General features: G+C 37.4%; 1 protein-coding gene across 1 annotated transcript in view; it reads right to left on the bottom strand.

The window, feature by feature from the left end:
* Positions 1-760: 760 nt before the first annotated feature.
* The window catches only part of PEA15 (proliferation and apoptosis adaptor protein 15), a 175,379-nt gene continuing 156,224 nt past the window's right edge, over positions 761-19,915 (bottom strand). Inside the window, exon 4 of the mRNA XM_053705067.1 lies at positions 761-9,405. Within this exon, the coding sequence (XP_053561042.1) occupies positions 9,341-9,405 (65 nt within the window). The 3' untranslated portion in view covers positions 761-9,340. The remainder of the gene's footprint in view (positions 9,406-19,915) is intronic.

The following is a 19,915-nucleotide window of genomic DNA, read 5'->3' as shown; positions in this document are numbered from 1 at the left end:
TATGTTTTTTTTTATTTTCTGTAATGTTTGCTTTTTGTAATGTAGGTTTTTTATTTTTTATTAAAAAAATTTCAAGTAATGTTAGGATTTTTTAGTTTAAGCTTAAGTTTTAATTTTCTTTTACAGGTAAGTGTTTTATTTTTTTTAAGGTAGTTAGAATATTTTTTATTTAATTTACGTGTATTTTAATTGGGGTTAAGATAGGGGGAGTTAGGTTAGGGGGGTTAGTTATTAGTTTAATATTTTGCGATGTGGGGGGTGGCTGTTTAGGGGTTAATAGTTTATTTAGGTACTTAGCATTGTGGGGGGAAGGCGGTTTAGGGGTTAATAGTTTATTTAGGTGCTTAGCGTTGTGGGGAGATGGCGGTTTAGGGGTTAATAACTTTAATTGTTTTTTGCTATGTGGGGGATGGCGGGGTTTTGACGTTTTGGCATTTTGACGTGACAGTTTATTAATTTCTTTCTGTTTTCTTTCTGTTTTTATGTGTGAATTTAACATAAAAAACAAACTACTCTTTACTTTTAATTTACGCGTGCAATATACTGGCAACACCAGAAATGTAACTACCTATTTAAGTTTTGGAAATGTAACTCCAGTTGGTGTGATTCTACCGACCCAACAGTTCTAAATGTCCTATCAGCTTGAATATGAAATAAAGATAGATTTATCCTATTGTATTTTAATTCTGCAAAAGGTCTTACATCAGACAAACACATACACTCAAATAATTCAAACTAAATTAAAGATATTACACAAGGATTTATTCAATACATAAACTTTATTAGCACAAATACCATTTTTGTTGCCTTTTTTTTTTTAACAGTTCAAATGCAAAAGCAAAGCGTGGGATTTTAATCACTTTCATTTGCCTCTAACAATATTTATATTTTTCTACCTTTTTTTTAAATTTTATTTATTTATTTATTTTTTTAACAAAGTTGAGCACACAAGGAACCCTTGATGGGAGGCAATAGAATGTAATATTCAGTGCAAAATGTTGTTAAAAGTATTTTTTTCACATTATATACTGCTTTTCCCCCCCTTACCAAAGTCTCTTACTTTTTCTATTCTCTCTCAATAAATGTCTTCATCTGCTGTCATTGTGCAAGATCTGTTACTCCAAACCTTGTTAGCTATACCGAGTGTAATAATTGTTCATTTAGTAATAATTAGGTGGCAATCCTATTATTCCTCTGTTTTCAAAAATGTTAAAAAACATATTGCCTCCCCTGCAAAAGGAAACAACTATTTGTTCTTAAATAATCAGTTTGTTCAATATATAAACACAACAAAAGCTTTCACTTTTGCAAACTTTATAATATCATTTACCATACAAACAAACCTCTAATTTATTATAGGTTAACTCTTTAGTAAAGTATATTGTAAAAGGGGCTTAAAAACCATAACAAAAACAGTATTTTCTATATCTGCCTACGGTGTCTTCCACTGTCCAAAATAAAACAATAATAAAAAAATACATGGTTTGCTGCCAGCCAAATTGCAACTCATACCACCAGAATTCTTGGGAGGATTTTCCTTTTTATTTCATATTTAAAGTCCAACTCCTGAACAGGACAAAGTTGATAAACCAATTACGATTGACCTAAACATGTAGCCTACAATCACTGTCCGTGTCTTACTTAGCAGCTGCAATGTGCCTGTTGCTCCAGAGGGGAACTTTACATATGTATTTAACCATTTTAAATGAGACACTAGTGCAAAAAATGTTGTAACAAATTACATTATTTTTGAATTTGAATGTCCTTCTAAGGCACCACTTTTGTTGTAGAGCATTTTTATATACCTTTAACTCCTAAAATTTGGCAGTAAGCTTTTCTGTTGGAGTCAAACATAATATTATCACAATTACAGCAGAGTACAAATATATTTTTAAATATATATTTCCTTTTTTTTCATATTTAGAAAATATATATATTTCTGTCATAGTTTTGTATTTCCCTCTCCCCAGTTTTTTAAGGTTTTTTTTTTTTTAATATAGAAAAACAAAGCAGATTCCCCCATCTCAAGTCTTGTTTTGCTTGGCAATAAATTAACACTAAACAGCAAGAGTAACACTTAATATATTTAATATACATATATTTATAATATATATGTACACACAGTTAACACGGTCTGAGCGTTAAATGCTAGGAGAGAGCAAATGAAAATATAATTCAGCAATAACATAGACATAAAAAGTCTAACATTTGGTATTCTACAAATTAGGCATTTTTCTGCTAAATAAGAGCATTCTATCTTGTTTTCCTTTTTATTTTAACTCATATTAAGATAATTCTAATATGGCTTTTTCCATAGGCAGCTTTTTTAATTTTCCATCATTTATAGGAAAAAGATATAAACTGATTAGAGCAAAATTTTGATTTGCACAACTTCAAGTATTAAAGGTTACTCCCAAAATGTTATATTTTAAGCTCCAAGCTTCTGAGGTAAAAGGTAAAAATGTGTTCTTTATGTGCCCTTCGTCTGCAACTGATTATCTTGTTTGACCAACACCATTTTGAGTTAATTTCCCATAATGCTTAGGGCTGCAACCCTTTACATTTATTCAGTTATCTTTCCATCCATCTACTGATTCACTGAAGTTAACTAACAAATACCTATAAATAGCATGTTTCAACCCAAAATTTAAGGTACACACATAGAAATTAAATTACTGCATTATATCTGAAATGTTATTCAATATGTATAACTCATTTATGGTAACAGAACTCTAATTATTTTGCTATACTCTTGGAGCTAGTTATCTTTTCTGTTTTTGACTGTACTAAAATTATTTACTTTAGCTATGTGCACGTTAAATATATAAATAATAGTTATTTTATAGAAGATGCTGCAATCAGTATTTTATAGAATAAGCTACAATCAGTGTCATTGCTAAATATATTTGCACCATTTTGTGTTAGAGTGAGAGACATTTAGATTCTGATTGTAGCATTTAATATTCCCCCCCGAAAAAAAGACACAGCTTAGTGAGGAATTCAGCTCCAAATTTGGAACAATGTGCGTAATTTGGAGTAATGTCTTTCCAAGGATTCTGGGAAATAACTACATGCACTTAATGAGAACAGCTGAGGAGAACAAAAAAAAAAAAAAAAGGTGGAACTAGCTGCATTGGTAATTTCTACTTGAAGCTCATTTAAATGATTTTCTGCAACTTGGACTATAAATGAGTACCACCTTAAAAATGTTACAAAGTTTGCTACTATTTCAGATAATATAGAGTTTGACAGGGAAAATGTTACATATTTAGTTCCTATTTCCTCTACTTTTGATTTGTGTGTTTTTTTTGCCACACATGATTAAATTATCGACAGCTACAGGTTCAAGCGGGAGGGGTGAATTAAAGACAAGCTTTTTCTGAAGCATTTGGGAACAGGAAATTGAATGAAACTGTGGGTTTTAGGGGGTGCTACTCCAATGTGTGTTTTGAAATGTTCACTCTCCAAGAATATATTTCAAGCTTGAAAACTGCTTTACTATTTTGCCTATAAAAGCTTTTTCTTCATAACCCACAAGATCACATTTTTAAGCTGTTGCTGGTAGCAGGGAAGTTAGTAAATAATTTCATATAGGGGCTGATACCTCAAGTATATGCAACACGTTCTGACAACATTTTTTTTTTAGTTTTTTTATTACCATAAAGAGCCTCTTTTCCCTTTGGGCAAAAGCCATGATTGACTGGGAGCATGTTTACAATCAGGAGCAGATATGGTCATAATTCCTAGGAGCATGTATTCAAATGGAAAGGCGAAGCACCGGGCAACAAGGCCTTCAGGGCTTTCTAAAGAAGAAATTAAGATGTAAAGTGAATGTAAATTTTGATGCTAAAGTGCCTGGTTTTTAAAAATTTGATTAAAAACAGGGGCACTTTAATTCATCAAAATTTACATTTCACTCCTGTTGTGTAAAAAAAACAACTTACCTTTTAATCTTGACAGCAGCTCCAGCGTCCTCCACCCGTCGCAAAGCCTCTTCCTGGGTCTAAAATGAGGAATCCGGCTTCCTCCAATCACGGCATTGAATCAGACACTGATTCCACTGGGGGGAAAGCCGTGATTCGAGGATGATCTATCCATCATTTCTGACATCAGAAATGACGACCGGAGGAAGCTGGAGCTGCTGTCAAGTTTAAAAGGTAAGTTTTTTTTCACAACGAGTGAAATGTAAATTTTGATGAATTAATGTGCCCCTGTTTTTAATCAAATTTTTAAAAACCGGGCACTTTAGCATCAAAATTTACATCCACTTTAAGATGTTTGTAGGGTCTAAAATATCGCCTTTAAGGGAAAGTAATGCAGAGAGTGTGGATCGTAGATTAAATGTAGCTATATAACCTTTATGCATCAAGATTAAAAGTAAAATAGTGGTCCTTGAAGGACTGCTCTGGCTGCCACCAACGACGCATGTATTATTTTTTAGCAGTGCACATTAGCAGTGTGCATAACAGCCTATGAAAACCTGTCTCTTTTCTTTCTCTTTCTACACGTTCATATAAATTGGTGGGATTTAGAGACCTCACTGCGCATGAACAAGATGTTAAAAGCAACTTCTATATAACAAAAACACAAACAACTAAGTTGCTTATAAAAAGCAAAGCAACTAAAAATAAATCAACATTGCGTATAGTTCTACTTTTTAATATTTCCGTAATATATATTTTTTTTAAATAGAATTTATCTCCAATGTTACCAAAGTTAGATTCCTACACGAGAGTCTTGAGATGCTTGTAATAACACAGGAACAGAGAAACTTTACTCTTAATATGATAAATAATAAAACCCAAACACAGCTACATACACAGCACAGAGAACACTCGTCACTCCCTCCTAGCATTCTGATAGAAGCAGTTACAGCACACATTTCTTATGGCCCTTGGCAAATTGAGTGATGACATACAGCAAACAGAAGGAATGGGTGAGTGGGTCAGTACTGAACAATATCCATCAATTATCTACAGTTTGAGTCTTAGTTAGAAAATTGGAGGAATGTTTTAGCAATCTTATTGTACTTAAAGGGATACTAAACCCAATTTTTTTTTCTTTCGTGATTCACATAGAGCATGCAATTTTAAGCAACTTTCTAATTTACTCCTATTAACAATTTTTCTTTGTTTTTATTGGTATCTTTATTTGAAAAGCAGGAATAAAAGCTTAGGAGCCGGCCCATTTTAGGTTCAGCACCTGGATAGCGCTTGCTCATTGGTGGCTAAATGTAACCATCAATCAGCAAGCGCTATTCAGGGGGCTGAACCAAAAATGGGCCGGATCCTAAACTTTCATTCCTGCTTTTTCAAATAAAGATACCAAGAGAATGAAGAAAAAAATGTATTAAAAGTTAATTAGAAAGTTTCTTAAAATTGCATGCTCTATCCAAATCATAAAAGAAAATAAATGTGGGTTTAGTTTCCCTTTAATGATACTTTTGGCATAAGATCATCCTTACTTCCCTAGAGTGACTTGGAATGTACTGCTTACCATATGGAATCTTTATGTGCCTATATTTTAGGTAGTTGGGCTTTGCTCCTTTAGGAAATCTGGCTCTGTGATCTGCTTGATTAGGCAGTGTGAGATCAATATAGTGGCGCACAAAAAAATAATACATTTTTTGGTTTAGGCACAAAGGTATTCTGAACATATGAACAATGTTTGATGTTTCAAAAGTACAGTGTAGTCTGAAATAAAACTGTCAAACAATAAGTAAGCTGGCACATACTAAGAGGACTATAGAGAAGTACTGTGATACAGAAAAAGCGTTTGGTCCACTAAATTGTTTTCTGAAAAAGTTGGGATATAGATCAATGTTCTTTTATATTCAGAATATAGCCTACATTTCAGATAGGGTCCATGATTTTGGACCATGGTAATATATGCAGTATGTACAGTATGTGTTTGATCTGCTGCTTCCTTCTGTAAAAAAATAGATTCCAATTATTTTTTTTTAAACTTTGTTGGCTTTCAATATCTGTAGTGATAGGAAAGAGGTTAAATCTATTATTGGTTTCCTTTCTAAAACATCCATGTGTCCATAATTATAATTCCATTAAGTCCTCCTGTCTCACTGCAACAACCTGTTATTGTGAATTTTCATTAATGTTATGTATTTATCTCCAGTAAAATAAACCATTATTTTCATTCTTACAACTAGCTACTTGTCAGTAATGTGAGAGTGATCTAGATGCAATCCCATTTATTCTGACCTTAGTATTGTAACATCAGAACAACCTCAATGACAGTGATTTGCAGCTTAAAATTCCCAACAGGTTATTATTTGCTATTTAATTGTCTACTTACAAAGTTATGCATTTTAAGAAGAAAGGCCACCTCTAGCATCAATTTAAATGTGTGAATTTTCTTGAATCATGATCTTCTTTTTACAGACTATAAAGGCAATATGTTAAGATCACTCAATAAAAATGATTAATTGGTTCTTGACATCTATCTATCTATCTATCTATCTATCTATCATAGTAATTCTAATTTAGGGCATTATCTGATTTCCACAGCAGAGCAGACTTGTTGGCATTTGTGTCCATTTGACTATTAATTGCTTGACCAGTATGAATATCTCACTGGATTGTACAGCTAAGCATTTAAATTGGCATAGGATGAAGATATATTGCGGTTTGAGATCAAGGTTTTGCCAGATATAATGATTTGTCTTTGAGCCACTTCCTTTGGCAACCTTTCCAATCCTAAAATAGCTCTCTATAACCTTATGAATTTGCAAATAATAAGGCAAGAATAAACATATATCTTAGTTTCAACAGATCATTGTTTTAAACTGCCTATGTGTCCACTTAGAGTGATCACATATCCTGCTTATGGGTCCTAGTATATTGACTATTGTAAATCTCTACTAAATTCCTCCGTAAAATAAAAAAATAAACTATTTGTTTGCTGGATTAGATTTCTGTCTATAAGAGGCTGGTAATCAGATGTTTCTATCTTTTCCTTTAAATCTTGCAAGGCAAAATAATCAGCGACTCCGTCTCATCATTACATGCTAGCTGTACATATATGTGTCTAACTTAGTATCTTGTGCTGTAAAGTACGATATCTACTAAACCATCTTCACCTTTGCTAATAATGCCCATTGTTGTCAACCTGTGATCTTTCTATGGAACGTCTATAAAATTCCCACTGGATAAGCCCATCAGTCTGATGTTTACAGGCAGAACTCAACTGTGCAGCTGTGTAATACAGAGCCTTTTGTACAATATTATACCAGCTGCATGTAGCTGCTACACAACGTTCCATAGAACTCTCACTAGTATCTATTTTAAATGTGGATAGCAAAATAAATAAAATCCAAATCACCAGGAAAGCCCAATACAGCCTGGAATGTTAATAGTATGTTCTAAGTTCAAGTAACTCTAGCTAAAATTAGCTGCGGACCTGATCTCTAATTTGCTGATATTTTATAATTTAATCCTTTGTATTTCCATAGAATTGTTAATCAGAATACTTGGGATAATAGTTCTCTTTAGCTATAAAATGGCTAATATGCCTAAACATCACGTTAGGAATTTGATGCACTAAGGCTAATAAATCAAAACAAAGTAGATGTATTGATCTAATATGTGTGACCTACTTTTAATTAATCTACACATTACATTACATGCGTATACTCTCAGTCTACATAACTAAAATCTTTCATATATTCATATTCTGTACTTGCCTCGTCCATCTACCAGATCAATTTGGTTTCCTTCCTCCTTCTAATCCACCTTCTTTTCCCTTTACAACATGAAGAGGAATTATATTCCCTTACTAGCAAAACTACTAACAATAGGAGTGTAAGGAAAGAGGCCTATCTACTTTAAAGGGATACTAAACCCAAAACTTTTCTTTCATGATTCAGGTAGAGAATACAATTTTAAACAACATTCCAATTTACTTCTATTATCTAATTTGCTTAATTTAAATAGCAAAGCACATGGGTGAGCCAATCACACGAGGCATCTATGTGCAGTCACCAATCAGCAGCTACTTAGCCTATCTAGATATCCTTTTCAGCAAAGAATATCAAGAGAATGTAGCACATTAGATAATAGAAGTAAATTAAAAAGTTGTTTAAAATGGCATGCTCGATCTAAATCATGAAAGAAAAAATTGTGGGTTTCATGTACCTTTAACCTCTGCTCTGCCAGATAAGTTTGCAACACATGACAAAAGCCAATAACTTAACCACTGGAATTCACATTTTTTTTAATACAGTAGGTCATGGAATGGTATTAAATAAAAAATGTTTTTCTTTAATGAGATTACAATTATATTACTAGACTGTAAACTATATGGAGGGGTTGTTTAGTTTTAATTTCTTAATCATCTGCTCCTAATGTTTGTTACCTTGCTCCATGTAAAGTGGTTTATGTAATTTGTTAATCCAGTTGTTTTGGTAACAAAAATATCATGCGTTTACATTATATAAATAAAATTATATTCATTGGAACACCAGAACAAATATGCATAACTCTGATATTTAACCTTGAGGTGGCTGCATGGATGGTTCAAATAACTTGTGATATATAAATTCTTAATGCTATGAGAGTTTGCCTGTTTGTCTTTGCTACAGACAGAAAAGTTGATCCATATTGACAATTTTATTAAAACATTTTAATGGAAGTGTTGTTATTGGGATTGGTGAATGTATTTTAGATTTTAAACTCTCTATGAAGCCCCTTTTCCCTATTTATTCATGTAATGACTGCAAAACATAGAATTGATTCAATAGACTGTTCAGTTTAGACCCAGCCACCAGTTTCTTGTTAAACACCAAAAACATTGCACACTGTCAGACAAAATTGTCCCATTTAACCCCTTAAGGACACAGCTTCAGTTTGCTCAATGGTTCCATGATGGGATAATTCCATCATTGGTCATTAAGGGGTTAACTAACACTTGTTCCTCTTTACACCAGCCATAGTCAGCTGGGGATGATGAGAGGTTGATGAAGCAAGAAGACAACGTATAAAGGATCCATTTCCATTTGCATAGAAATCTCTAAACCACAAAATAATAAAGTAATAAAAATAGAATTTAGCCACAGGTATCCCACAAAAAAAAAAGATACTTCTATTAAAACACACGCTTACGAAACACGCGCCTTGGAACAGACTGTAGGGCACGTAGTATACAATGGGTAAGGACTGTTGTTAGTGGTCATCGTTGGACACAGATCTCCCCTGACCCCATCCCATGCTGCGACCTTGCTCCCGACATGGATTCTGCAGGGAGGGAGCAGGGAGATACAAAGTGAACAGGTGAAAATTAGCGACGAAGACCAACAGGGTTGAGTCTTCTTGCCTCATCCCCCTCTTCAGGCTTTCTTAGGAGGAGGAGCCAGTTTTATGATTTCATCTTCTGAAGGTTGCCTTATAATGTCTGTAAAAGAGAGAAATGTGTCATAGATAGAGAATTTGAAGCAGTCAGACTATAAATTTAAACAGACAAAGGAAATATATGGTGATCTACACAGCAAAACATTTTCTTTTTAATTTATACCTTAAGAACTCCTTAAAGGGACATTGTTGTCAGAATTTAAATGCACATAAATAAATTATATATTTGAATATAAATATATTTGCAATATGCATGTATTGGCAAAATTGCTTCTAGTAAAAGTTATCACAGTTTTTTTCTGCACATGCCCGTGAAGCACAACTAGATAAGTCTCATTGCTCCAGCATTTTAAATACTGCAGTTGCTCAGAGTGCCAATGGGGCTTGTATCATGTCAGCAAATAACAAATTGAGCCATTACCAGATTGTACAAGCACCGTAGGCACTCTGAGCAAGTGCTGTGTTTAAAATGCTTGTGCACAGAGCATACTTGTATGCACTTTTGCTTTTATTAGAAGCATTTTTGCTTATACATGTATTAGTACCAAAATTCTTCTATTCAAAATGGAAATATATCCACGTGCCAATTTTGGCTGGAATGTCCCTTTAATGTTTAAATTATATTTTGGATTTTGTAGCTCTCGAAACATACATATTATTATACATTTGTTCTACACTCGGATCATAGGTGATTCTAGACTTTAAAAACTGGGGAGCTTGCAAGAGTTGCTACAAAGCTATCTATGGTGAAGCGTTGTGATAATGGGAGAAAATTATTTTCTAACACTATACCCTTGTTATCCCCATGTGTTTTTTCCCCCTTATTCTGCTAGAGCAAAGGGTATGTAAAAAGGGTCTAACTGCTAGATTCTATAGCTGTTAACTCATTTGAGAATCAGGGTAATGTAACACCACATGACTGCGGCTACTTAGCACTTCTCAGCACCTCAAAGAACCACCACTGCCTTGGCCATTATAGTTGAAGGAGTGGAGTTTGTAGGGGTTTCAAAAGCTCCCCAAACTATTAGTATGCACCTCATTGTGCTCTTGCTAAGGATGAGAACTGTGACTCCCCAAAAGTGTTCCTTCTCATCTAGCCACTCCTGATACATATATATATATATATCTCAATGGTAAAGATTTAATCTTTATAAAAAAAACTCACTTCGCAGTTCTCGGTTAAATAAAAATATTTTTATTAGATAAATAATGATTCACAGTAATAACCCTTTAAATGCGTGTAATGGCATGAGGTCATCATCTGAACAATGTCTTTAGGGTGGATGATAACCATGTGTCTTCTTCCTGGGGTAGGGCAAAATCTGACCTTATATTGCAGGCACCTTTTGCACATGTGGTCAGTTACAAGGTGACTGAACAGGTTGGCATTGCTGGGGGAATCCATGGATGCTGGTGCAATCACCACACATGGACGTGGTGATATCACCAATCTCTGGATTCCTGGAAGTGTTGGGCTGTTACAAAGAGAACAAGGGCACTGGAAGCAGAGTACGTTTAAAAAAACCTTGTTTTGAGCTCCCTTAAGGCCCATAAACCCCAAAGGACTACATTTTGAAAGGCAATTGCTTGCTTTTTCAAACAGTGTATGATTGGGGGGTATACAGTTAAAACACAATTGATAAAAGTCCTAGAGACCTCCAAGACCCCTAGTCTTAGCCAAGAAGCTCCTCTTAAAAAATAAACCTTTTTATCAAGTTGTTATATCCAGGTGATCACCTGGTGGGAATACATGTATCTTTAATTAGTGGCTTATGGGAGCCCCTGTGTGCAGACCAAAGCTATACAAATATTCCCAAAGGCCCTTATTTATATGAGGCTAACCCCTTCTTTTGACTATAGAGTTTAGAAAGAAATGCACACTATTGTTTACAACCTTGTTTATTACAATTGTAATATTCATTTTTTCACATATTTTTTGTAGTTTTCTAACATCATGAAATATACATAATATAATGGTATAGTTTGAATCTGCTAGGTCAGCTTAATTTTTTTTTTCATATTTGTGATTTTCTCATTGAAAAATCACTTCCAGTGGTGCTTAAATGTGAGCAGCATCTAAAAACTCCAAATGAGCTCAGCACAGCGGTAAAATGGCTCAGCAGCTAAGGGGATAAAGGTAAAAAATGGAAAAGTGAAATGCTGTAAGTTAACATTAGCATTGTTTGTCAATGATCCACTTTATAAAATGAAAAGTATTTCATACATATAAATATATCATAAAGGCAACTGTAGATTGAAAATAGCATAGTTAGTCTTCAAAATTATCGAGGGACTTTTTAATATATGCTGGAATGTTTAAATCATGAGCAGGGTGGGACCCTAAGCCTGCACTTCATAAGAAATTAAAGGGACATGAAACCAACATTTTTTTCTTTCATGATTCAGACAGAGACGCCTATTTATTAAAGGTCTTGCGGACCTGATCCGACAGTGAGGATCAGTTCTGCAAGATCTCGCTGAATGCGGAGAGCAATACGCTCTCCGTATTCAGCATTGCACTTTTGCTCTCTCTCTCTCGCTCTCTCTCTCTTTTGTGCTCTCTCCCCCTCTCCTTTGCAGTCTCTCTCTCTTTCCCCTCTCTTTTGCTCTCTCTCCCTCTATTTTGCTCTCTTTCTCCTCTCTTTTGCTCTCTCCCCTCTCTTTTGCTCTCTCTCCCCCTCTCTTTTGCGCTCTCTCTCTCCCCCTCTCTTTTGCTCTCTCTCTCTCCCCCTCTCTTTTGCTCTCTCTCCTCCTCTCTTTTGCGCGCTCTCTCTCCCCCTCTCTTTTGCGCTCTCTCTCCCCCTCTCTTTTGCTCTCTCTCCCCCTCTCTTTTGCTCTCTCTCTCCCATCTCTTTTGCACTCTCTCTTCCCTCTCTTTTGCTCTCCCTCCCCTCTTTTTTGCTCTCTCTCCTCCTCTCTTTTGCTCTCTCTCCCCCTCTCTTTTGCGCTCTCTCTCCCCCTCTCTTTTGCGCTCTCTCTCTCCCCCTCTCTTTTGCTCTCTCTCCCCCTCTCTTTTGCTCTCTCTCTCCCATCTCTTTTGCACTCTCTCTTCCCTCTCTTTTGCTCTCCCTCCCCTCTTTTTTGCTCTCTCTCCTCCTCTCTTTTGCTCTCTATCCCCCTCTCTTTTGCGCTCTCTCTCTCCCCCTCTCTTTTGCTCTCTCTCTCTCCTCCTCTCTTTTGCTCTCTCTCTCTCCCCCTCTCTTTTGCGCGCTCTCTCTCCCCCTCTCTTTTGCGCTCTCTCTCTCCCCCTCTCTTTTGCTCTCTCTCCCCCTCTCTTTTGCTCTCTCTCTCCCATCTCTTTTGCACTCTCTCTTCCCTCTCTTTTGCTCTCCCTCCCCTCTTTTTTGCTCTCTCTCCTCCTCTCTTTTGCTCTCTCTCCCCCTCTCTTTTGCTCTCTCTCCCCTCTTTTTTGCTCTCTCTCCCCCACCTCTTTTTTGCTCTCTCCCTCCCACCTTTCTATTGATATCTCTCTTGCGCATGTGTGACCACGACCATGCCCACCCCTGCATTGCACTTTTGCTCTCTCTCTCTCGCTCTCTCTTTTGTGCTCTCTCCCCCTCTCCTTTGCAGTCTCTCTCTCTTTCCCCTCTCTTTTGCTCTCTCTCCCTCTATTTTGCTCTCTTTCCCCTCTCTTTTGCTCTCTCCCCTCTCTTTTGCTCTCTCTCCCCCTCTCTTTTGCGCTCTCTCTCCCCCTCTCTTTTGCTCTCTCTCTCTCCCCCTCTCTTTTGCTCTCTCTCCTCCTCTCTTTTGCTCTCTCTCTCTCCCCCTCTCTTTTGCGCTCTCTCTCTCCCCCTCTCTTTTGCTCTCTCTCCCCCTCTCTTTTGCTCTCTCTCTCCCATCTCTTTTGCACTCTCTCTTCCCTCTCTTTTGCTCTCCTTCCCCTCTTTTTTGCTCTCTCTCCTCCTCTCTTTTGCTCTCTCTCCCCCTCTCTTTTGCTCTCTCTCCCCTCTCTTTTGCTCTCTCTCCCCCACCTCTCTTTTGCTCTCTCCCTCCCACCTTTCTATTGATATCTCTCTTGCGCATGTGTGACCACGACCATGCCCACCCCTGCATAGCCACACCAATTGACACGCCCAATCCCGTCCCTATCACGCCCGGTCCCGCCCACCATTCTGGCGCAGACAGAAGAGAAGATCATGTAGACTCTAAGGCCATGTGTGTCTGTCTCTACTGCACATGACAGCTTCGGACAAACACACTTGGCCTTTTATATTATAGGATAGTATATATCTACAATGAAGTACTGAACTGAAATGATCCACATGCAAAATAAAAGTATTTGAAACTTGCAAAACTCTACACTTTGTACCACAAAGTGGTGATCAGTTCTAAACTACTTGTTAACCCTGTTAAGTTTATATTATCTCCATTGATTGTGACTAACTAAGATCTAGATGGGAATGAGCTTGTGCACTGTTCTGAGCAATCACTAGGTATGAAGCGGGTCAGGCTATTTGCAGTGTGGAACAAGCATAATTTATATATATATTTACATTAAATAAATTAAATTATGGTACTAAATTGTGGGTTTAATGTCAAGAGAAGTATAAGTGAGAATCTGAACAAATTATTATTATTATTATTATTATTATTATTATCGGTTATTTGTAGAGCGCCAACAGATTCCGCAGCGCTATAAACAAAGTGAGAGTACAACAAAACAATTATAGGGATCAAATGGGTAGAGGGCCCTGCCAAGAGCTGCACTGTTGTAGTCAGCTCTTAAGAATGTGATCTACAAACAGCTGGACTCTTAAGCTTACATGCTAAGGGGGTTCAGGGGATAGCAATGGAGGAGAGGAACTGGTATAAAGTAAGGTTAGCGTAGGTTTAATGCATTCCTGAACAGTCTTTTGGGAGCACTTGAAGCTTTCAAAACTAGGGGAGAGTCTTGTGGAGCGAGGCAGAGAGTTCCACAAGATGGGAGCCAGTCTGGAGAAGTCCTGTAAACGGGGAGTGCGATGAGGTAACCAGAGAGGAGGAGAGTAGGAGGTCATGCGCAGAGCGAAGGGGACGGGAGGGAGAGTATCTGGAGACAAGGTCTGAGACATAGGGGGGAGCAGTGCAGTTGAGGGCTTTGTATGTCAGAGTGAGAATTTTGTGTTTGATCCTAGAGGCAAGAGGAAGCCAGTGAAGGGATTGGCAGAGAGGTGCAGCAGATGAAGATCGAGGTGTAAGGAAGATGAGTCTGGCAGAGGCATTCATTATGGATTGTAAAGGACCTAGGCGGCAGGTGGGGAGACCAGAGAGGACAGAGTTGCAGTAATCGAGGCGGGAAAGAATGAGAGAGTGGATTAAAATCTTAGTTGTGTCTTGTGTAAGGAAGTGTGTAATTTAAAAGATGTTTTTAAGGTGGAAGCAGCAGGCTTTAGCCAAGGACTGAATGTGAGGAGTGAAAGAAAGATCTGAGTCATGCGGGGTAGGGGTAATGATGGAGTTGTCGACAGTTATAGAGAGATTGGGGGTGGATGAATATTGGTCAGCACTATTTCAGCTGTTTGGGCTTCAGGAGAAGAAGATTGCCCTCTTAGATACCAGAATAAATCTCCTAAATCACCCTGCAGGTGCTTTCTCATATCAAGGAATAAGTGAACCAGGCTAGAGACATCTCTGTTGTGTAACTGTAGGTAAACAGTGTTCATGGATTTCATAGGGAATGCAAGCAGGGACAACCTGTAGTTGACAAGGTATAGCTGATAAGCCAATGCTGTGTCTGAGGCCATAATCTAGACACTTGGACATGGCTATGCTGAAAACCAGATGATGTTCAGTCAGTGACTATCCGATTGCAACCTGTAAAGCTATCTTATAAAATACACATAGTTTTAATTACACAGTTATCACCAGTTTGGCTTTTTCAATATTATTATTGTTTGAAATTTATGTTTTCCTTGGTCTCCATTATTTCTTACTTCTCTTTGACATTCATGGCAAGGTAGCAGTGTTTTCCTTTGAAGTGTTGCTAGGAGACATTTAACCCTTTGAGTGCTAAGCACTTTCCCACCTGGGTGCTAAGATTTTTTAAGGGTTTTTTAATTTTTTTATTTTTTGAACAAATTTTTTTTCAGACCCCCAAGACTTACACTGTTGGAAAGGTTAGGCGATTACCTTTCTGTAGCTGCTTAGATGCCTGAGATACAGGCTTCTAAGCAGCATGCCCCCTGCTCCTATACTTAACGTTATTGCGTGTGACGTCACCACGTATAACATGAAGCCCCGGCGATGCCTGTCACTATGCAGGTTCAATCGCCGGGGTAGGAGCGGGTGGGAGCCCCCAGATCCCCCTCAAGGTGGGAGAGTGCTAGTGACGGCTCTGAGCCATCATTAGCACCAGACTGGGAAACTCTGTGATGGCTCAGAGCCGTCATTAGCAATCAAGGGGTTAAGCTAGATGCAATCAGTTTTTTGCGCATGTTTTTTGCCCATGTTAAAGTCGAAATTAAACTTTCATGATTCATATTGGTCATGTCATTTTCAACAATTTTAAATAATTTTTTCCATTTTTTCCATTCGGCTAGATTACGAGTTGTGCAATAAGCTGAAAAAGCAGCGTTAACAGGTCCTAACGCTGCTTTTTCACTACCGCTGCTATTACGAGTCTTGCAGGTATAGGTGTACCGCACACTTGTTTGGCCTTACCGAAAACCGACTTACGTAAACTTCGTAAAACCCTGTTTTCTATGGGACTTCCATAGCGCTGATATTACGAGTCTGTCCTGGGAGGCCAAAAAGTGAGTGGTACAGCCTCTACCGACAAGATTCGTAACGCATTCTAAAGTCAGTAGTTATGAGTTTTACACTACAACGCTGTGGCATAAAACTCATAACTAAAGTGCTAAGAAGTACACTAACACCCATAAACTACCTATTAACCCCTAAACTGAGGCCCTCCCACATCTCAAACACTATAATAAAATTTTACCCCCTAATCTGCCACTCCCGACATCGCCACCACTAGAATAAACATATTAACCCCTAAACCGCAGCACTCCCGCCTTGCAAACACTAGTTAAATATTATTTACCCCTAATCTGCCACCCATAACATCACCGTTACCTACATTATATTTATTAACCCCTAATCTGCCGCCCCAATGTCGCTGCAACCTACCTACACTTATTAACCCCTAATCTGCCACCCCCAACATCGCCGCCACTATATTAAATTTATTAACCCCTAAACCTAAGTTTAACCCTAACCCTAACACCCCCTAATTGAAATATAATTTAAATAAAATTTCGATCATTAACTAAATAATTCCTTTTTAAAACTAAATACTTACCTATAAAATAAACCCTAAGCTAGCTACAATATAACTAATAGTTACATTGTAGCTAGCTTAGGGTTTATTTTTATTTTACAAGCAAGTTTGTATTTATTTTAACTAGATAGAATAGTTATTAAATAGTTATTAACTATTTAATAACTACCTAGCTAAAATAAATACAAATTGACCTGTAAAATAAAACCTAACCTAAGTTACACTAACACCTAACACTACACTACAATTAAATAACTTGCCTACATTAAATACAATTAAATAAATTAATTAAATTAAATTAGCTAAATCACAAAAACAAACACTAAATTACAGAAAATAAAAAACAAATGACAGATCTTTAAACTAATTACACCTAATCTAAGAGCCCTATCAAAATAAAAAAGCCCCCCAAAATAAAAAAAACCCCTAGCCTAAACTAAACTACCAATAGCCCTTAAAAGGGCCTTTTGCGGGGCATTGCCCCAAAGAAATCAGCTATTTTTCCTGTAAAAAAATACTAACACCCCCCCAATAGTAAAACCCACCACCCACACAACAAAGAATTCTATCAGCCAATCGGAATCTAAGGGACGCCATCTTGAATGACGTCACTTAAGGAGATATTCATTTAGCAAGAAGACTTCGTTGGAAGAGGATGCTCCTCTTCAGATGTCTTGAAGATGGACCCGCTCCGCGTCGGAAGGATGAAGATAGAAGATGCCGTCTGGATGAAGACTTCTGCCCGTCTGGAGGACCACTTCTGCCGGCTTCGTTGAGGACATCTTGCCGCTTGGATGAAGACTTCTCCCGGTAAGTGAATCTTTGGGGGTTAGTGTTAGGATTTATTTAAAGGTGTATTGGGTGGGTTTATTTTTTAGGTTAGGGCTTTGGGCTTGCAATAGAGCTAAATGCCCTTTTAAGGGCAATGCTCATCCAAATGCTCTTTTCAGGGCAATGGGGAGCTTAGGGTTTTTTAGTTATTTTTTTATTTGGGGGGGTTGGTTGTGTGGGTGGTGGGTTTTACTGTTGGGAGGGGGTGTTTTTTTACAGGTAAAAGAGCTGATTTCTTTGTGGCAATGCCCCACAAAAGGCCCTTTTAAGGGCTATTGGTAGTTTAGTTTAGGCTAGGGTTTTTTTTTATTTTGGGGGGGCTTTTTTTATTTTGATAGGGCTCTTAGATTAGGTGTAATTAGTTTAAAGATCTGTAATTTGTTTTTTATTTTCTGTAATTTAGTGTTTTTTTTTGTGATTTAGCTAATTTAATTTATTTCATTGTATTTAATGTAGGTAATTTATTTCATTGTAGTGTAGTGTTAGGTGTTAGTGTAACTTAGGTTAGGTTTTATTTTACAGGTCAATTTGTATTTATTTTAGCTAGGTAGTTATTAAATAGTTGCCTGTAAAATAAATATAAATTGTTATATTGTAGCTAGCTTAGGATTTATTTTACAGGTAAGTATTTAGTTTTAAATAGGAATAATGTAGTTAATTATAGAAATTTTATTTAGATTTATTTAAATTATATTTCGATTAGTGGGTGTTAGGGTTAGACTGAGGTTTAGGGGTTAATAAATTTAATATAGTGGCGGCGACGTTGGGGGCGGCAGATTAGGGGTTAATAAGTGTAGGTAGGTTGCGGCGACATTGGGGGTGGCAGATTAGGGGTTAATAAATATAATGTAGGTGTCGGCGATGTTGGGGCAGCAGATTAGGGGTTAATAAATATAATGTAGGTGGTGGCGATGTCCGGAGCAGCAGATTAGGGGTAAATAAGTATAATGCAGGTGTCAGCGATGTTGGGGGCGGCAGATTAGGGGGTTAATAAGTGTAAGATTAGGGGTGTTTAGACTCGGGGGTTCATGTTAGGTTGTTAGGTGTAAATATAACTTTTATTTCCCCATAGGAATTAATGGGGCTGAGTTTTACTCTGCTTTTTGGCAGGGGTTAGACTTTTTCTCAGCCGGCTCTCCCCATTGAGGTCTATGGGGAAATCGTGCACGAGCACGTACGACCAGCTCACCGCTGACTTAAGCAGCGCTGGTATTGGAGTGCGGTAAGGAGCTCAATTTTGCTCTACGCTCACTTCTTGCCTTTTAACGCCGGGTTTGTAAAAACCTGTAATACCAGCGCTGTATGTAAGTGAGCGGTGAAAAAAAACTGCACCACACAGCTCATAACACAAAACTCGTAATCTAGCCGATGGTATTTTTAGTTGAAAGCTAAACCTAGGTAGGCTCATATGCTAATTTCTAACGGCTAGATTTAGAGTTGGGCGGTAGCCGTGAAAACCAGCGTTAGAGGCTCCTAACGCTGGTTTTTACCGCCCGCTGGTATTTGGAGTCAGTCAGAAAAGGGTCTAACGCTCACTTTGCAGCCGCGACTTTTCCATACCGCAGATCCCCCTACGCCATTTGCGTATCCTATCTTTTCAATGGGATCTTCCTAACGCCGGTATTTAGAGTCGTGGCTGAAGTGAGCATTAGAAATCTAACGACAAAACTCCAGCCGCAGAAAAAAGTCAGTAGTTAAGAGCTTTCTGGGCTAACGCCGGTTTATAAAGCTCTTAACTACTGTGCTCTAAAGTACACTAACACCCATAAACTACCTATGCACCCCTAAACCGAGGTCCCCCCACATTGCCGCCACTCTATTAAAATTTTTTAACCCCTAATCTGCCGCTCCGTACACCGCCGCAACCTACATTATCCCTATGTACCCCTAATCTGCTGCCCCTAACACTGCCGACCCCTATATTATATTTATTAACCCCTAATCTGCCCCCCACAACGTCGCCGCCAGCTATCTACAATAATTAACCCCTAATCTGCCGACCGCATCTCACCGCTACTATAATAAAGTTATTAACCCCTAATCCGCCTCACTCCCGCCTCAATAACCCTATAAGAAATAGTATTAACCCCTAATCTGCCCTCCCTAACATCGCCGACACCTAACTTCAATTATTAACCCCTAATCTGCCGACCGGAGCTCGCCGCTACTACAATAAATGTATTAACCCCTAAAGCTAAGTCTAAACCTAACACTAACACCCCCCTAAGTTAAATATAATTTAAATCTAACGAAATAAATTAACTCTTATTAAATAAATTATTCCTATTTAAAGCTAAATACTTACCTGTAAAATAAACCCTAATATAGCTACAATATAAATTATAATTATATTGTAGCTATTTTAGGATTAATATTTATTTTACAGGCAACTTTGTATTTGTTTTAACCAGGTACAATAGCTATTAAATAGTTAATAACAATTTTAAACTAATTACACCTA

This window comes from Bombina bombina, chromosome 1 (genome assembly GCF_027579735.1).
Source record: "Bombina bombina isolate aBomBom1 chromosome 1, aBomBom1.pri, whole genome shotgun sequence".
In the NCBI taxonomy this organism is placed as follows: Eukaryota; Metazoa; Chordata; class Amphibia; order Anura; family Bombinatoridae; genus Bombina; species Bombina bombina.
This window is presented reverse-complemented; position numbering and strand designations above follow the sequence as displayed.